The following is a 19,323-nucleotide window of genomic DNA, read 5'->3' on the forward strand; positions in this document are numbered from 1 at the left end:
CTTCATGCCTTAAGGGATATTGCTTTTGATAAGGTAAAGTGGTGGGATCTTTTAACCTGATTTGGACTGGGTGGGCATTTTTTGCCCTTCCAAATTGTCCTTCCAATGCCCAGACTTCAGGGTTGATTCCCTCCTTAAGTAGGGGACAACAAATGGGTAACTTGTTCCCCATATTCATGTAGATAATAGCTCCAGCCTTGGCTAATATATCTCTCCCTAATAATGGTGTGGGACTTTCAGGCATAACAAGAAAGGCATGTGAAAAGAGCAAAGTCTCCCAATTACAACTGAGGAGGTGGGAGAAATACCTGGTTACAGACTGTCCCAGGATTCCTCAGATGGTAATGGATCTTGAGGACAGTCGTCCAGGACAGGAGATTAACACTGAGAAAGCTGTGCCAGTGTCCAGGAGGAAGTCAATTTCCTGGCCCTCAATAGTTAAACATACCCGGGGCTCAGTGAGGGTGATGACATGAGCTGGCACTTGCCCCGGGCACCCTCAGTCCTGTTGTTGGATCATCTAGTTAGGGGCTTCTGACCCAGGGAACCTTCATCCTTTGGGCAGTGCACCTTCCAGTGATTGCCTCGGCATAGTGGACATGGACGAGGGGGCAGCTTGTTTCTCATTGGACAATCTTTTTTAAAGTGTCCTAGTAAACCACACTGATAACAAGCCCTACCAGGTGATTGGCCTGCTCCATTTTCTGTCCTCTCTGAACCACCAAGGTTTGTCTGTCTGAGGGCCATGACTAAGGCTGCAGCCTTTCTCTGATCTCGCTTTTCCTTTTGGGCCTGTTCCTCTTGGTCCCTATTATAGAACACTGAGGTTGCCAGGTTTAATAATATCTCTAGATTTTGTTCAGGGCCCAGGGCTTGCTTTTGGAGCTTTCTCCTGATATCTGTGGCCGACTGGGTAATAAACTTATCTTTTGGGGTCAATTGACCCTCGAGTGATTTGGGTGACAGGGGAGTATATTTTCTTAAGGCCTCTCGTAGCTGCTCGAGGAAGGCAGAAGGATTTTCTTCCTTTCCCTGAGTTATGGTGGACATCATTGAATAATTCATGGGCTTTTTTCTAATTTTCCTTAGTCCTTCTAGAACACAGGTCAACAGATGTTTACGACTCCAGTCCCCATGATCTGAGTCAAGGTCCCAGTGGGGATCCATACTGCGGATGGCTTGCTGACCAGTAGGGAATTTGTCCCTTTCGTCAGCTGTCATTCTGTCATTTACTTGACTAAGATACCAGGTATCTCCAAACTCTCGGGCTGCAGCTAAAGCCACATTCTTTTCATTAAAGGCCAGGGTTTGATCTAACAGTAGCATGACATCTCTCCAAGCGAGGTCAAAGGTTTGCCCTAGACCCTGTAGGACCTGATAGGTACATAGGATCTATGTACCTATCAGGATCATCTGAAAACTTCCCCAGGTCTGCCTTGATCTGCTTTAAATCAGAGAGGGAGAAGGGGACATGTACCCGGGTTGGGCCAAATTCCCCTCCCCCTACAGCTTGAAGGGGACATAACCGATAGCCCGGGGTTTTTTATGGTCCTTTGGAGATTTCTTTGCTTACTTCCTTCTGGGCAGGGGAGATTAGAGGAGGCTTATCATTAATAGGAAGGGGAGCTATAGGGAGGCTAGGATATGGGGGTAAGCTGAGGAGTCCTCCTGTGGGATGTAAATTGCAAGCTTTGCATAGTTGTGTGTTCTCTCTCAATGAAAAGAAAGCTTGGACATAAGGTATTTCACTCCATTTGCCTTCCCTCTTACAGAAAAGGTCAAGCTGCAGGATAGTATTGTAATTTGTACTTCCCTCAGATGGTCATTTTTCCCCATCAGAGAGAGAATATTGGGGCCAAGCCATAGTGCAGAAAATAATGAGCTGCCTCTTTTTCAGGGTCTGTGGGTCAAATTGGTCCCAATGGCTTAGGATGCATTTCAAGGGTGGGCCTGTTGATGCCTGAATGTTTCCCATCTGAAAGACAAAACCGCCCGTGGTTTTGGTTTATTTTGTTTCTTCCCCTGCCCAAGAACCCGCAATGGTCCCTGGACGCTGCTGATTGGAATAGTTGCGCTCACCGACGCAGCAGCAGAAACACTAGTTTTCCTCCCAGACCACATGGAGGACCGAGGAAGGTCGGATTTAGTGGTCCTTACCGACGCATTCTCGAAAACCTGCACCCTTGCCTGTCCTCCTAGACCACAGGGAGGACCAACCGAGAAAAATCGGATTTAGTGGCCCTTACCGACACATTCTCGAAAACCTGTTAGAGTCCTAAGCATTCTCCTGTTAGTATTGGGACTTTACCCCTTTGCTATAAAGATGTTATGCCCCAAAAATGAAGTGGAGGGCCATACCCTGAGGGAGGGAAGGGATCTTCAGGGTTGGAAGAGTGACACCTTTTGTCCTCACTTATATGAATAGGAAGGATACAATTTCTGAGGCTCCCCATATCCTAGCTTCAGGAATAGCTTTTGTTAGGCCTGTTAGTCTGAGGAGGGATCCTAAAATTCCAGGTAGTCCCCACTATGATGGGGCTTTGGGCAAAAATTATGTCTTTCTGATTGGTGAACCCGGGTGCCTAAAGAAGGTAACAGAGTCCTGGAGTTTATAGTAGAAATCATTCTTATAGGAGAAACTAGAAAAGCATCAGAGACAGGTAGCAATTTTTAGAAGCAGGACTAACCTCAGAGAAGAGAGGTGAGAGGAAGTTTGTCTGGCAGGCATTAGGACCCAGGGGGCAAGGGTCAGGATAGATAGGATAGGTGGGTGAGTCTCGCTTGGGTGACATGCTTTTAGAGTTCCGCTCATGGCCGCAGGGTCAGCCAACTTGTTGTTGGGACCCTGGAGCTGCATGGCTTTCCTCTCTGTCAACCCTCGGCTCAGCCCAGAAGTACAGGAAAAGCAGAAGCTGGTTCTAGGCAAACCAATGATCCCAACTCTGAAGAGTCGGGGGTTGTTAGAGAGCCCTTTCCCAGAAAGCCTGACACCCATGTTTTTAGTCCGGTGGCCACACTAGTCGCTTTTAGCTGGCTGACAGGTGCCCGGTATTTAGCCCCTGAATTCTAAGGAAAAATAGGACAGAATAGCAAGCGAAAGGGGTCCGATGGTACTCACTGCTTGGCGATAGGTGATGGTCTCACCGCTCGGCGATGGTCTCACCGCTCGGCGATTGTCTCACTGCTTGGTGATAGGCGAATGTCCCATCTGGGTCGCCAAAATGTGTCTGGAATTGGTGGGTTCTTGGTCTCACTGACTTCAAGAATGAAGCCGCGGACCCTCGTGGTGAGTGTTACAGCTCTTAAGGTGGCGCGTCTGGAGTTTGTTCCTTCTGATGTTCGGATGTGTTTGGAGTTTCTTCCTTCTCGTGGGTTCGTGGTCTCGCTGGCTCAGGAGTGAAGCTGCAGACTTTCGTGGTGAGTGTTACAGCTCTTAAGGTGGCGTGTCTGGAGTTGTTCGTTCCTCCCAGTGGGCTCGTGGTCTCGCTGGCTTCAGGAGTGAAGCTGCGGACCTTCACGGTGAGTGTTACAGCTCATTAAAGCAGTGTGGACCCAAAGAGTGAGCAGTAGCAAGATTTATTGCAAAGAGCGAAAGAACAAAGCTTCCACAGTGTGGAAGGGGACTCGAGCGGGTTGCCACTGCTGGCTCGGGGCGCCTGCTTTTTTGCTCTTATCTGGCCCCACCCACATCCTGCTGATTGGTAGAGCCGAGTGGTCTGTTTTGACAGGGCGCTTATTGGTGTGTTTACAATCCCTGAGCTAGACACAAAGGTTCTCTAAGTCCCCACTAGATTAACTAGATACAGAGTGTGGACACAAAGGTTCTCCAAGGTCCCACCAGAGTAGCTAGATACAGAGTGTGGATTGGTGCATTCACAAACCCTGAGCTAGACACAGGGTGCTGATTGGTGTGTTTACAAACCTTGAGCTAGATACAGAGTGCCGATTGGTGTATATACAATCCCTGAGCTAGACATAAAGGTTCTCCACGTCTCCACCAGACTCAGGAGCCCAGCTGGCTTCACCCAGTGGATCCCGCACCAGGGCTGCAGGTGGAGCTGCCTGCCAGTCCCGTGCCGTGCGCCCGCACTCCTCAGCCCTTGGGTGGTCGATGGGACTGGGCACCTTGGAGCAGGGGGCGGCACTCATCAGGGAGGCTGGGGCTGCACAGGAGCCCATGGAGGAGGTGGGAGGCTCAGGCATGGCGGGCTGCAGGTCCCGAGCCCTGCCCCTTGGGAAGGCAGCTAAGACCCGGTGAGAAACCGAGCGCAGCACTGGTGGGCTGGCACTGCTGGGGGACCCAGTACACCCTCCGCAGCTGCTGGCCTGGGTGCTAAGCCCCTCGTTGCCCGGGGCCGGCAGGGCCGGCCAGCTGCTCTGAGTGCGGGGCCCACCAAGCCCATGCCCACCCGGAACTCCAGCTGGCCCGCAAGCGCTGCGCGCAGCCCCGGTTCCCACTCGCGCCTCTCCCTCCACACCTCTCTGCAAGCTGAGGGAGCCAGCTCCGGCCTTGGCCAGCCCAGAAAAGGGCTCCCACAGTGCAGCGGTGGGCTGAAGGGCTCCTCAAGTGCCGCCAAAGTGGGAGCCCAGGCAGAGGAGGCGCCGAGAGCGAGCGAGGGCTCTGAGGACTGCCAGCACGCTGTCACCTCTCAGAAATAGAAAGATGGCCTTCCAGATTTCCATTCTTCTCAGTGCCCTTCATTCCTTTGGTGCTTCACTTGTCTGAAGTTGCTTCTCCTACTGTTAGCAAAGTATCTGGGAGATGTAAGAGAAGAACTTCCTAGTCCTGCTCCTGCCGGTGCTGAGGCTTTAGCCATTTGCGTTGTCAGGGCAGCTCTCACACCTGGGGCAGCAGCCTGGGTAAGTGGGAGGAGAGGGTTCAGGGCAGCTGCCAGCCCTGTCCAAGTTTGAGGCCAGAACTGCCTCAGATTTCAAACCATTATGGGTTGCCTTCTGCTCCTGCGGCCTCCTAAGAAAACAGAGGATGAGGCAGTGAACACCTACAGCCAGTCTGAATTACCTGGGCGTCCTTGGCATGTGTGTTCCTGTGAAAGCTGCACCTTGAGGCGGGGCAGGTTTGTGATCACTTGGTGTTGCCCCTCCCATGCGACAGCCTAACTAGAAACCCAGACCGTCACATTTTCTGTCTTTGCAGAAATAAACAGTACCAAGGTAGACTTCAGAGGTATCACCAATTACTAATTTTGCAAATGTGAATAATTTTTGGCCCCTAACAGGTTTGCTTCTACCCCACCCACCAGCGTGTATGACCCCCTTCTCTTGGGAACCTGTAGACCAATGTTGACAGAATTCTAGAATTTCCTGAGTTGCATAGGCCCTGCCACATACCACCTCTTGAGTGCCCAGATAGGTGGCTGTAGCTTTTCTCTGTACCCACCTCCACACAGGATTCTGTCCTCCTTGCTGAGGGGCTTTTTTTTTTTTCCTCTTTTCAGCAGTGTATCACACACACCAAATTTGGGGAGATCATTTTTACCACCCCATGTAGTAATTTCAGTTTATGCTGCTTATTACTTGTATTTAATGCATGGATATATATAGATATTTGGGGTCATAATTTTTTTCTGACCCTTTCTCTTTTCAATATATCAACTGAAAGCTGTTTGTGCTAAGATAAATGGGAGTGGATTATGTGCTCTTTCTAGATTCCCTTTAGCTTTACGATTTTAAAGAAAAACAGCTTAGAACTAACTACTGACACTTTCCAGCACTGAGAAGCAAGGCCAGTAACTGGCTCTGGCTGCCACAGCTGAAACGCTAAATCACTGGTTTCTAACCCCGCTGAGCCTCACTTTCTCATCTGTTAAATAGAGATATTAGCACCTCCTGCACCAGGCTGGCATGAGGATGAAATGAAAGTAGGTGTGTGAAAGAATGCTGTGAAGTAGAGATGGCTGCAGGGAGGGGGCAGCTCTCTGGCTCTCCGGTCTGTGGGGAGCTGTCAGTGGGCAGCAGTGAAGGCTGCCTGCTGAACCCGTTTTGGGTCAGGGTAGAGAGGAGGCCTGGAAGACCAGCACCCAAAGGGCTTTCATCTGCTCCTGTCTGTAAACGAGAATTCAGAATGAAGGCTTGCAGAAACTGGAAATACATGGTGACATTTAGATGTTTACATCTGCCATCAGACTGTAAAAACCATTCTCCTGTTCATACACATGTGAAAAGCAAAAAAGGTGTTAACGTGAGAAAGTTGAATTTCAGGTCCCTCAGTGCATTTTTTTTTTTTTTTTAAGAGATGGGGTTTCACCATGTTGGCCAGGCTGATCTCAAACTCCTGGCCTCAAGAGATCTACCCATGTGGGCCTCCAAAAGTGCTGGGATTACAGGCGTGAGCCACTGCATCCGGCCCCTGAGTGCATTTTTTGACAGGAGCCTATGCAGACATCTGTGAATACACACCACATGTTTCTTGGTCCACTTAGTCCATTCCTGCTGCTGTAACAAAATACCTTAGACTGGGTAATTTATAAACCATAGAAATGTATTGTTCACAGTTCTGGAGGCCAGGAAGTCCAAGATCAAGGTTGGTGTCTGATGAGGGCCCCTTCCTCATAGATGGTGCTTCTAGCTGTATCTGCACGTGGCGAAGGGCAGAAGCTTCCACCATAAGAGGATGCAGCTAGAAAGCAGCATCCTTCCTGTCTGAGGAAGGCAGACAAGCTTCCTCAGGCCTCTTTTATAAGCGCAGGAGTCCCATCCCTGAGGAAGAAGCCCTAATGACATAATCACCTCCCAAAGGCCCCACATCTTAACACTATCACAGGGGCCATTAGGTTCCAACATACGAATTTTGGGGGGACATCAGCATCCAGACCATAGCAGTGCACAGAGATTCTTCACCTGGGAAATAGAACGTGTGCGCTTTCTGGGGAAAGATGATTTTTTTAAAGTAAGTTTAGCAAATTCAAGTTGGTTACTATGGAGTAAGATTGAGTCATATCTCATATTAAAGGATTTGCTCTATGGTTTATTTTCCTCATGAGTTTACATGATCTCATTTGTCTTAACAACTTAAAATTAAATTTTGTAACATAGTAATGATTAAGAATCCCTTTTGCACCTGAATCTGAGTGCGCTCCGCCAGTCTCTACCTGCTTGCCCCATGCCTTTGCCCCTCAAATCCCTCCCTCCCTGTCCACCTGTGTCCTCCCTATCTTCAAGGGGTTACTCCAGACCCCTCTTCCCTGGAGCTTCCTCATATCACTTGCCTCTCCCCGTGGCCTCCCCTCACTGTGAACTCATCATAAGCCCTCCGAGTTGGTATACTCACTCATTTCATATTGAATTCTATTCTGTGACAGTTTGCTTTTTGGTTGCTGTGGTGGTGGTGGTTCCTTAATTCATATATTGGGATTTTCACTAGATTTTTGTCCTTGTCTTCACAACTAGATTGCAGGCACCCTGAAGTCAATGATCCTAGACGAAATGTCTTTAACATCTGCCAGAATCTCTGGCCTAAATACCTTGCTCACAGCAGGTTTCAGTGAATATTTGTGGATTTGACTTTTTAAGCTTGGTTTTAATGAGGTTTGACACATTCAACCTAGCAGCAGTCCCTAACCCCCTGGGACATTCATGGTTCAGAAAGTTGAATGGAAGAGAATTCCTACTGTTAACTTGCACACAGATTAAGATATCCCGGCGACCACTAATCATCTGTTCTTTGGTCTTTTCTACTAATTAAATCAGCACAGTCCAGTTAACACTTTTTATTTTGTTTTTGCAATGCAGTGAATTTGTCCCAGCAAGGTTAAAGTGAATAACATCCTTCTCTCTAGGCTTGTCCTCGAGGCCCTGCCCATTTTGGCCTAGCTTTCCCAACACAGCTTCCCACAAACCCTTCCACCAGCCTCAAATGTACTTCCTTGAGAGGCGTCTCGGACCCCTTGGACCAGATGGGTTTACTCTCTGAGGTGCTCTCCATAGCATCCTATAAATCCCTTTGTGTGATACTCCCCACATTGTGATTGATTGATTGATTGATTTTTGGTAAGGTATGCCTTCCTTGCTAGAATGTGAGGCTGATGAGCATAGGAAATCCACGCCTACTTGGTCGATGAGGACTAAGTTCTGCTGCCAGTAACACAGACCCTAAATAACAATGTTATAAGCAAGATAGGAATTGATTTCTGTCTTGTATACAGTCTCTGCAGTCGGCAGTTTAGGGCTGGTGTGGCAGCTCTACTGCATCAGACTCCTCCTATGGGCTGTTCTGCTGAGCATGGCTTCCATCCTCATGGTCCCACAGAGTAGGGAACAGGGGCCCAGTGGGCAGGAAGGAGCGTGGGGAAGAAACGCAATATGCCCTCGCCTGAAGGCTTCCCCTTGGAATTTGCATGCACCTTTGCCACCTCCATCCTGTTGGTGCAGGATTAGTCATGCAGCCACACCTAGCTGCCAGGGAGGCTGGGAAAGTGAATCCTTATTCTGGGTAGACATGAGCCCAGTTAAAAATTGTTCTAACACTAAGAAATGAGGAGAGAGCAGCTGTTAGGAGACAGTCATATATCACTGTATTCCCAGCTTCCAGCCCACGGCCTGGAACAATGTATATTGGCTGAATAAAGACATGAGCTGAACACTGATGTATTCGTGTGCTAGGGCTGCCATAACAAAGTACCACAAACTGGGTATTTGTTGTGCCCAGTACAACAAAAATGTGTTGTCTCACAGTTCTGGAGACTGGAAGTCCCAGCCCAAGGTGTTGGCAGTGTGGGTTCCTTCTGAGTGCTGTGAGGGACAATCTGTTCATGCCTCATTTGCAGCTCGTGGTGGCTTGCTGGCATTCCTTGGTCTTCCTCAGTTTAGAGTTCCATGCCTTTGTTTTCACATGGTGTTTTCCCTGTGAGCATGTCTCTGTATCCAAATTTCCCCTTTTAATAAAGGACACCAGCCATGTTGGACGAGGCCCCACCCTAATGACTGCAGCTTAAATAATTACATCTGCAACAACCCTATTTCCAAATCAGGTCACATACTGAGGTACCGGGAATTCCAAATTCATAAGACCTTAAAAACTGGGGAGAGACAGTATTCAGCATGGAAGCCATGTCAACACAATGGAAATTCACAGGACTTATGATTGGGGGGTATAGAATTCGATGCCTAACAACTTGGGACAGTTTCATCTACTCTCATGTTCTCTAGGAGGCATCTGGCATTTGGCTGCCCTGGGCTGCCCCAGAGTGATACACGTCTTCACTCCGGAGGAGTGTATTGATTATACAGATTAACCAGTCCCAGCCTGTCAGCCCTGGGGAGGAGTGTGTGCAGGCAGGAAATGTCAGGCTTACCAAAGGCCTGTAATGTTATACGGCATTATGACCCATCAGAAGTTGGAACCAATAAGCCAGGCTTCTTCGTGGTATGACAGAGACCTAGGAGCTCTCCAGGAAAGTCTGAGTCTTTTGCAGCAAGATGAAAGCTCCTGGCCTTGGCGACATCCCGTAACCCACTGGGATCACACTTAACAAGACAGCCCTGTTACACCAGAGCCTGGTTTGGCATCTGAAAGCCAGGCAGATAGCTCAGCTCTTGCTCAGCACCACCCCAGCCCCTCCTATCTCCATTTATTCTTTTGTGGTGTTTCTGTTTGGTTCTGCCTATATCCCTCACTGGACTCCAAACTCCCCAGAGGCCAAAGAGAGTATTTTATTCATCTGTGTAATAATCCTTACAGCTCCCGTTGGTTAAAGTTGCCCTCAAATAAAAGCACAATTAAATAGGGCTTCTTCAAAGGGAAGAGAATGATATTCTCATCAGGAGGGTTGAGATGTAATTATGTACCAGAGCTGAGGAATAGATACCATAAAGGTTCCCTGTTGTTTCTTTTGACATCAAGTTCTAGGACTCTAGGAAGGTGACTATTCTGTTCTCCCCTGGAGACAGAATTTTTGTCAGTGGTCTTTGAAAGGTTTAGCTTTGGGAAACCCACAGTTGCCAAAGCATGACCCTGACAAAAGCAAGGCTTAAGAAACGGCCCATTTGATTTGTGGAAGAGATGCTTAGTGCTGCTTGGTGAATCCAAGGCCTCCCTCTGCACACGTATCATACACAATGTGAGACCCAAGGTCTAGATCACATTTGAGGATCCCCAGTAAAGGAGAGAGCAGAGTGCTCAGCTTTAAGGAAGAGGAGAACATGGTTCAAATGTCCCTCTTGTTTTAAACACCCTCCTATTGAACTGGGTTCAGAAATGGCACATCCCGAGCCATCTGTCCACTCAAGCCGTTCTCGGATAGGGCAGCAGTGGGGACTCTGCTAGAACTGTTTCCTGGCCATTGCAGGGCCCGGCCATGAGCACTCTCAGAATAGTCACGGCTTTGCCGCAGCATGCCTGTGGCTTTGGAATATGAACTTGGGCTTATATCCACTTCCCCAGTGCTCCCTCTTAAAGATCCCATCTGCCACATGTGGAATAGCGTTCAGTAACTTCTTTCTGCAGCACATCTTAGTCCCTTTGATTCAGATGACCAACTCCATGCAAGGAAACTGCTGGATGGGATGGCAATGCATCATGCTTCATCAGCCTTCATGCCTGGACTCCCAGGCAGCTTGAGACTAAGAAGCTTTAGAAAGCAAAGCTGCATTAGGCCTGGGGAAAAGGGGCAGGTAGCTCCTTAGCCATTCTGCAGATGGCCATCATAGGTGTGGAATCAACGGTCGCACACTCAGCATCATCTCTTGCCCCAGCTACTCACCTGGCTTCAGAGCACTGCATCTTTATGGCCAAACTGAGAGGCTCCTGCACAAACTGTTCCTGCGCAGATTTTCTTGGCGTTTTGCTTCTTTGTGTTTATTATAGCTTAGATTTCTTCAATATGAGTACAGAATTCACACCACACAGAGAGCCTCACCCTGACAGCAACCTCTGTCACACGTATACATCAGTTTGAAAACATGACTGTTTTCATCTCTCTGCCATGAGTTGTAAAAATGATGAGGCGCATCTATCCCTTGATTATCAGATGTGTGCTTCGCTGATAATAGACTCCATTCATGGTGGAGTAATTGAGAATGGCAGCCCCGATTACATGGCTGTGCCACCTGCCAGAGAGAATGGGAAAGCCTTGCTTTAAATCCTGTGGAAGGGCCGGGTGCGGTGGCTCACGCCTGTAATCCCAGCACTTTGAGAGGCTGAGGCAGGCAGATCATGAGGTCAGGAGTTTGAGACCAGCCTGGCCAATATGGTGAAACCCCGTCTCTACTAAAAATACAAACATTAGCCAGGTTTGGTGTCGCACACCTGTAGTCCTAGCTACTTGAGAGGCTGATGCAGAAGAATCGCTTGAACCCGGGAGGCGGAGCTTGCAGTGAGCCGAGATGGCGTGACTGCACTCCAGCCTGGGCGACAGAGTGAGACTGTCTCAAAAAAAAAAACAGAACCGTGGAGGGTCTGCAGTGCAGTGCTTGTTCTGCGAAAACTGTGGTGCTCATTTGTGGCCAGCCTTACCTGTTATAAGGATCTTACAGATACATGTCCCTATTATGACCTTACTGCTGGCTCTCTCTCCTCTACCCTCCCCTCCCTTTCTCCTCCTCTCCCCTCTGCTCCCTTTCTCCTCCTCTCCCCTCCCCTTCTCCCTCCCCTCCCCTTCTCCCTCCCCTCTCTTTCTCCCTCCCCTCCCCTTTTCTTTTCTTGGGTCTCATTCTGTTTCCCAGGCCGGAGTGCAGTGACATGATCATGACTCACTGCAGCCTTGACCTCTGTGGCTCAGGTGATCCTCTCACCTCAGCCTCCCAAGTAGCTGGGACCACAGGAACACACCCCCACAACTGGCTAATTTTTATATTTTTTAGAGACAAGGTCTCACCATGTTGCCCAGGCTGGTCTTGAACTCCGGACCTCAAGTGATCCACCAGCCTTGGCCTCCCAAAATGCTGGGATTACAGGCGTGAGCCACCATGCCTGGCCTCTTTTCTTCTTTACCTAATTTCCATAGTCATTTATCTATATATTAAGTATCTTTTTTTCTTGTTTCAGGAGTACTTGTGTTCATTGTAGAAAAATTAGAAAATGCATATAAGCAAAAAAAATTTTTTGTTTCCTTTTTATTCAACACACTACTACCCCAAGAAAACTACTGTTTATGAACATTCTGAGATAATTTCATTCCAAGTTTTTTTTATGCGCATTTGTTCAGCTTGCATTTTTGACTTAATGACATTTGGGAGTAGTTGTTATGTCTATAAAAACTCATCAACACTGGACTGCTGGATGGAAGCGTTGTAATTTATTTAACCAGGCACATATCATCCATTATTTAGTTTATTTCCCAGTTTTCACTTTTGGAAACAACGTTACAGTCTTTGTGGCTAAATATTTGCACACATTCTCAATTGTTTTCTTAGGGTGAATGCCTAACACTGGAATTGCTGGGTCAAAATAATAAATATACGTCATCTTAAACTCCGTTTTGTGAAAACTTGAAAAATATATACAACTTAGAATACTGTATTGAAACCTCATATACCTAGTCAACAATTCAACAATGTTCAATTTTAGGCCAGTGTTTTGGATTAATACTCCCACCCACTTCCCCTAACTCCTGCATTATTTAGAAACAGATCCAAGACATCATGCTAGAAAAACACTTATTTCTGTTTTTTGCCCTGTCCCACTCCTGAGGCAAGGAACCCTAGCTATTTGAAAATGGAGGGGGAAAAAAGCGAATTACTAGGGGGAAAAGAAGATGCACATCATGTTAGCATTATCCAGTGTGGTGTTTGGGCTATTCCCATTTTCCCTGCCACATTTGAGGCTGAAGACTCATCATTTGTCTCCTGGTTTCCTGCAACAACCAATAACCACTCTCCTTTCTTCTTTCTGCCTCTCTGGATAGGCATATATGTTTTAAGCTGTTTCATATCTTGCCAGATTGCACTCTGGAAAGGCTGAGCAAATTTATGCTTCTGCCAGCATCATAAGGAGTGCTTGTGCTGGTTCTTAAAGCTTTGGCTTCCTTCTCTCCCTCTCTCCTTCCTTCCCTTCCCTCCCTCCCTCCCTCCCTCCCTTCCCTTCCTTCTTTCCTTCCTTTTCTCCCTCCCTTTCTTCCTTCCTCTCTCTGTTCTTTCTTAACCTGTTTTAATTTTTAGAACCCCCTTCCCCTCACCCCGTGGGGAAAAAAGGAAGTTTGTTTTTTAAATTAGAATTTATTTGGTTATAAATGAGGTTAAAGCCCTCCTTCCTCAAAGTTTGCTCATTGAACGTTTGTATATCCTCTTTATGAATGGCCTGTTGCTAATTTTCCTACTGGAGTGATTGTCTTTTTAAAATTGTGTTCACCTATTTATGTTTATCTCATAGCATTGTGCTTATATCAGTGAATTGCTATGAATACTTTTTTGGACTAAGATAACATATATGACATTTATATGAAAGAATAAGCATTTTTGTAAAGCTAACAGCTTAGAGCAGCAAGTCACCTTTAACAGTCAGAGGGAGAAGTACGGCATGAGGCATGCATGCTGCTGTGAGGGGACGGGGGACCTGAGTGTGGGCTGGGAGCCTGGGGGCATCAGGGACCCTGGCAGGGACAAGGGAGGCAGGTACTGCTCACCTAACCTTCCTTCACTCCTCATCATCGTGCACAAGGAAGGTGAGGCAGGAGTTACTCCCGTTTCACAATGACTTGTCCCAGCTCACACCTTAAAGAGATCTCTCGAGACCAAATATGGGATTTTTCTACTATATCACAGTGATTCATATGTTTATTTGTAGAAGGCAAATAAAGCCTTAAAATATATCAAATGTACAATAATAATGAAGCAATTTTTTAAATGTTCAATAGCATGAAGGCCCTGGTCCAGGTCATTATAATGTGAAAATGCCTCCAACAAGCTCTGTCACTTCTTGTTTTCAATCCAGAGTCCCTCGATTCTTGCCCAGCTGTTCAGTAAGTATTCGGAAAGACAGATCGCCCCCCACCCCTAGGGGTATGGTTATGGTGGTAGGTTTTCTGTTTCTATGTGTGTAGGAGGTGCGGGGTGGTGGTGAGATGGGGGAATGATCATGTGTGTACAGTTCTGGTAGATACAGTTGCCTGTCAAGGCAATCAGGAGTGAAATGCTCAAATACCTGGATGTTCTCAACCAACTTCAGGTTCAGAGTGACTCCAGGCCCAAAATCTGTGGCTGAATTATGGGGCCAGTTGGAAGCAGCACATTAATCAGCCATCAGTGTTACCAACTAGATGCTTTGTTGGGGGTACCTGCAGTGGCTGCCTCCTGCCAGCCAGAATGGCTGTTCTCTGTGTGTGTGGCTTCTGGGAGCCCAAGGAAGCAAAATTTGAAGCAGAAACATTTTTATTGAACCAAATGGGACCATTAAGGCATTAGCGATCACCCCACCCCCAAAAACTCAGGACAGACAGGGAAGAGGCTCAAGTCCATGGAGAGATACAAAGAACGTGGATCCTGGGAGCATACAGGACTCCTTCAAACCTAGAGAAGACCAGGAAAGATTATAAAAGCATAATGTGAAGTTTACCAACAGTGGATTTTTTTTTTAATGTCAAAAGACAGTTTTAATTCCCATAGCTTTGTTGCTTTCAGTCTGCAACTCGGTCTGAAAGTCCCCAAGACTTGCTGGTATGTAGACTCATTTGAGGTGGCTGGGGAAACAGAAATACAAATTCTGCCTGTAAGAAAATGGGCCCACCCAGGGGAGTCAAGGGGCTAGGAGGAGAAGTTGGAGCGGTGGGTAGGAGAGGACTAGTACTGCCACTGCCTGGGCTGCAAATCACCTCCCCTAGCCCTACTTAGCCTATATCCCAGGCCATGGCCTTCAGAATCTCTGCCCCAGAGCTGCTGGGCAGCAGAGTAAGGTAGCACAGCCTTTATCTAGAGTGATAATGGGGAGGCTCTGCCAGTAAAATTGCAGACAGACTGACAGCAGGAGGCTGGGGGATCCACACACCTTAGTGGCATCACCATGATCCAGAAACATGTTTGTCAGAGCCCACGGGGTCAGGCATTCTCAGGAACACTGAGTCATGCTAACCAAACTCCCAGGCAACAGAAGATGTAGTGTTAACTTCTAAGCATTCACCATACGGGCGTGGTGACTGGAGCACTGATTGGTGGAGTCTCTCCCTTATAGAAAATTTTCATGGAAGCTGAAGACAACCACAAGGTTGTTGGTGGCAGTGAAATCAGGGGAGGGGAACTGAGCTTGATGTTCTCAAGGTGGCTGAACCCCAACCAGCAGCCTCCCGAGGGGTGGCCTTGTGAGATGCAGGCCCCCTGAACCTTCTTTTCTCTGCCCTGGCCTCCCAGGACTCCACATGCACTTTGAACCCTCATTAATAGCAATAATAAAGGCTTCAGCTTCCTTTGACGTTTGGCCAGGACTTGATTAGATTTCCAGGCTGCTCCTCTGCTTTTGGCAAGGGAAACATCCTGTCATTTAAAGCGGTTTCTGCAGGCAGCTGATCTCATGTGCTCTGGACTGACTGCTCTGCTCCACTCTCGCTGTTTCCTGAAGAGATAAGAAACTGCAGGGCAGGGTGGAAATGACAAGTAGGTGATAATAGTAAAAAATAATAGTGGTGGTAGCTAACTGCTGGCCTGTCCAAGCCTCTTTGTCTTAGAGAGACACCAGTGAGCCTCATAGCACCCTAGAGGCAGGTACTCTGCCCCGTTTGATGGGTAAGGTATGGGAAGCCCATGCCCAGGCTCCCACTGAGCTGTTGGTTGTGGGACTAGGACTGGAACTCAGGCTTGTTGGACTGTAAAACCCTTGATCTTAACCATTACACTGGTGTCTCAAATGCCTTCGGACTTCAAGAATATGTGCATGTGCCACCAGCATGGGAAGACACCGACCTAAGAAATTGAAGTCTTAGTCTATGAAAATGGCATTTATTTGTATTTTATCACTACAGAAGAGAAGCTTTGTTTAAATAATTGGTAAAATAGGGCCAGGTGTGGTGGCGCACCCCTGTAATCCCAGCTACTCAGGTGGGTGAGGCATGAGAATCGCTTAAGCCCAGGAGGTGGAGGTTGCAGTGAGCTGAGGTCCTGCCACTGCACTCCATGCTGGATGACAGAGTGAGAGCGTATCTCAAAAAAAAACAGAAACAAACAAACAAACAAAAAACAAAAAACCCCAGCTGGGTGCTGTGGCTCACACCTGTAATCCCAACACTTTGGGAGGCGGAGGTGGGCAGATCACAAGGTCAGGAGATCAAGACCAACCTGGGCAACATGGTGAAACCCCATCTCTACTAAAAATACAAAAAAATTTAGCTGGGTGTGGTGGTGGCGGGCACCTGTAATCCCAGCTACTTGGGAGGCTGAGGCAGGAGAATCGCTTGAACCCGGGAGGCAGAGATTGCAGTGAGCCGAGATAGCACGCACTACACTCCAGCCTAGCAACAGAGCGAGACTCTGTCTCAAAAAAATATATAAATAAATAATAATATTTGTTCAAGCATTTTATAAAAACAAAAACATGACTTTTAAAAATTAGAACTCGTGGATCCCTTGAGAACACTTCTGACCCTGGGGTCCATGGACCCTGGTTGAGAAACACCTTACTTTAATAACTCTGGGTCAATAACTAAAACCCAACCCGAGTTTGAGAGGCGATTTGGGCTTTTGAGTTAGACCAATCAGGTTCAGAATTAATTCTCTTCACTCACTTCTTGCTAGGCTGAGGTCACCAGGGGGAAAGATGTGGCATTCCTTGGGATAGGAGTTGCCTGGGCCAAGTGCCCTTTGGGAGAAGGTGTGCCTTGAGATGCAGGTGGCATGTGACCCCGCCTCTCCCAGCAGGTTCTAGGCGGCCCCTGGCTTGGCCTGGCCTCTCAGCCCCCCTCCAGCCTCATGGTGAGCCCCTAACAGGAGCAGCCTCTGCTCCAAGGACATGCTCCAATTCGAGGGTCTGCCAGGCTTCAGCCCAGGCTGGTGTGGCCCTGGTCTTCATCCTTGGGGAATTTGTCCACCACATCCAAGCCAGTGGCTAGGCACAGGAGCCTCAGGGTTTTGGTTTCACTGTCTCATCAGTCCCTGTTTTCTGCTCTGTTTTCAGAAAACCCCAGGCCCAGGAGCATATACAACTTTAAGACAATTCCCTAAGCAGTCTCCGACCATAGCCAAAATGGGCCAAGAGCATAGCCTTTTCTTCAACAACACAATTGGCTTTTAAAATAAAGTGATCTTGGCACCAAGCTCTACTTTGAGGTTTAGCACGTTCTCATGTTTAGAAAACTGTATTTTGTCTATTCCTTGGAGGGGTTTGGCCACAGAACATGATTGATTGCTTGAGGTGACTGTCCTGCTTGCTTATCTGGGATAGTCCCAGCATAATTACCAGTTCTCTCTCAAAAGTGTCCTGGTCTGAGCAATAAATTATGTGTTCACTATGCTTATTACCAAAGAGCAGATTCGGACAGACTGTGCCCCGGGCTGCTCTCAGACAGGCCCTGAGATGTCTGGTCTCTGCTCTGTGTGGCCTTGTTCTCTCTAGCTGGAACTCAACTGCATCAGGGTTATAAGGCCTCATGGCCCTCTTGAAGACTTCCGTGGGCGGTCAGCATTAAACAGAGGCCAAGCTGAGCGTCACAGCATCCCCAAAACTGGTTCTTTCTCTCTTTGAATCCCCTGAAAAGAACAATATTGATTCAACCTGATGAATATTTGTGTTTTCAAGTCAACAACATTTTGAGTATCTGCTATGTGCAAGGTGCTGAGCTGGGGTTGGAGAGTGGAGTCTTGAAACAAAGATGAATGAGGCATGTGACTGAGTTTGGGGAGGGTTGTGCCAGAAATGGAGTGTGGGGTAGTGCCGGCTGGGGGAAGGCCATACAAGCTGTGCCAAGGATCTCCTGCCAGTTGCCCTGTGTTTGAAGCTCAGGGGCTGCCCTCACGCGGATGGCAGTTCCAACAGGAAGACGAGCTGTAGTTTCAGGAAGTGGCCAAATCATTGCACCAGGTGCACAGAGGAGCCATTGTGACAAGGAAGGCCGCAGGCATTCAGAGGAAGGAGAAGGCAGTGTGGCCTGAGCCTGGGAGGTAAGGGGTGGCCCGCACGGAGGAGGGTAGATTGGCCGGCACCCCAGGGATCAGGAGGCTGTGATCAGCAGAGGAAAGAGTCAGGGGTGAGGAAGCCTATCTGGGCAAAGGCCCAGGGCAGGAATAAACATTTGCTGGAGGGGAACAGAGGCAGTCTGGACCAATGACAGTGGAGGGTGCAAGTGAGGGTGTGGGAGGGGACGAGGGTCCTCAGAAGGCTGGGACTACATGCTTTCTGCCCAAGGGGCTCTAGCTAGGCAGATCCTATGCATGACAGTGGTGTCTCAGCAAAGGCTAGGGAGATTCCAGAGTGATTAATAAATCATTGCAAAGGGTCTTTTTAAAAAGCTAATAAAATGAAGAGCTAATAAAATGCTTACATTTTGTTATATTTTAGTAAATAGCCCAGCCCCTCCCCATTAACTGCTATGATGCTGGCTTCTCTAGGTCCCCGCTTTGGTTCCCCCAAGAATCCCGCTCTTCCTCCCACACACACATTACCCTCCTCCCACAACTGCCCTGTGAATTGGGCTCCAACCAAAGGGAATGTCTCTTTTTGGCTGCAACAAAGCCCTAGACTTACAGGCCCTTGTAAAATGGTTGTTGAGGGGCGAAAGGGAAGGCCATCATCTCCTGGAATGTATTCACATTTGTGGAATAAACGCCCTACAATTACATTCCTTTGGAGCAGAAAACAGACACTTGGAAGATCAGACTGATGTCTCAGGATAGTGTCTCCTGTCCCACTTTGATGAGAAGATGGCTGCAGGGAAGATAGTTTCCAATTTTATTCTCCAAGTGGGCTAAAGTCCCCTGCATGATCGAAAGTAATGGCTGGAGGTTCTGATGGAGGGTGTTTTCTCTAGGAAGCAACATCTCAGGCAGCACCTGGCACTCAGATGCTGTTCTAGAATGAGATAGAGGCGGGAGATGGCCACGTGTATCTTAGCCAAGGCTTATTGATAGAAAGGTTAGAGAAACCCCTCAAACTAGCAAGGGGAAGAAGGGGGTCAGATTGTAAGGATTTAGAGGCATCTCATCGACAAAAGTGTAAACCAGGGGCTGGCAAGAACCATCTCTCTCTCTCTCTCTCTCTCTCTCTCTCACTCACTCTGTGTGTGTGTGTGTGTGTGTGTGTGTGTGTGTGTGTGTGTGTGTGTCTTGCTCTCACTCTCTCAGGCCTCATGGTCTCCCTCCTCTCTCTCAGGCCTCATGGTCTCCCCTCTGCCTCTCTCAGGTCTCTCTCTCTGTCTCTCTCTCTGTCTCTCTCTCTGTGTGTGTGTGTGTGTG

General features: G+C 48.0%; 1 protein-coding gene across 2 annotated transcripts in view; it reads left to right on the forward strand.

Annotated features, from left to right (window-relative positions):
• STPG4 (sperm-tail PG-rich repeat containing 4) overlaps positions 1–17,207 on the forward strand; it is a 69,563-nt gene extending 52,356 nt beyond the window's left edge. For both annotated transcript variants that reach the window (XR_010149532.1, XM_515456.7), the window contains 2 exons: positions 13,809–13,913; positions 17,051–17,207. Coding sequence is in view for 1 of the 2 variants with exons in the window: in XM_515456.7 (XP_515456.4) it covers positions 13,809–13,913; positions 17,051–17,167 (222 nt within the window). In the remaining variant the exon portion in view is untranslated. The remainder of the gene's footprint in view (positions 1–13,808; positions 13,914–17,050) is intronic.
• The last annotated feature ends 2,116 nt before the right edge of the window (positions 17,208–19,323 follow it).

The sequence above is a fragment of the Pan troglodytes genome, chromosome 12 (genome assembly GCF_028858775.2).
Source record: "Pan troglodytes isolate AG18354 chromosome 12, NHGRI_mPanTro3-v2.0_pri, whole genome shotgun sequence".
In the NCBI taxonomy this organism is placed as follows: Eukaryota; Metazoa; Chordata; class Mammalia; order Primates; family Hominidae; genus Pan; species Pan troglodytes.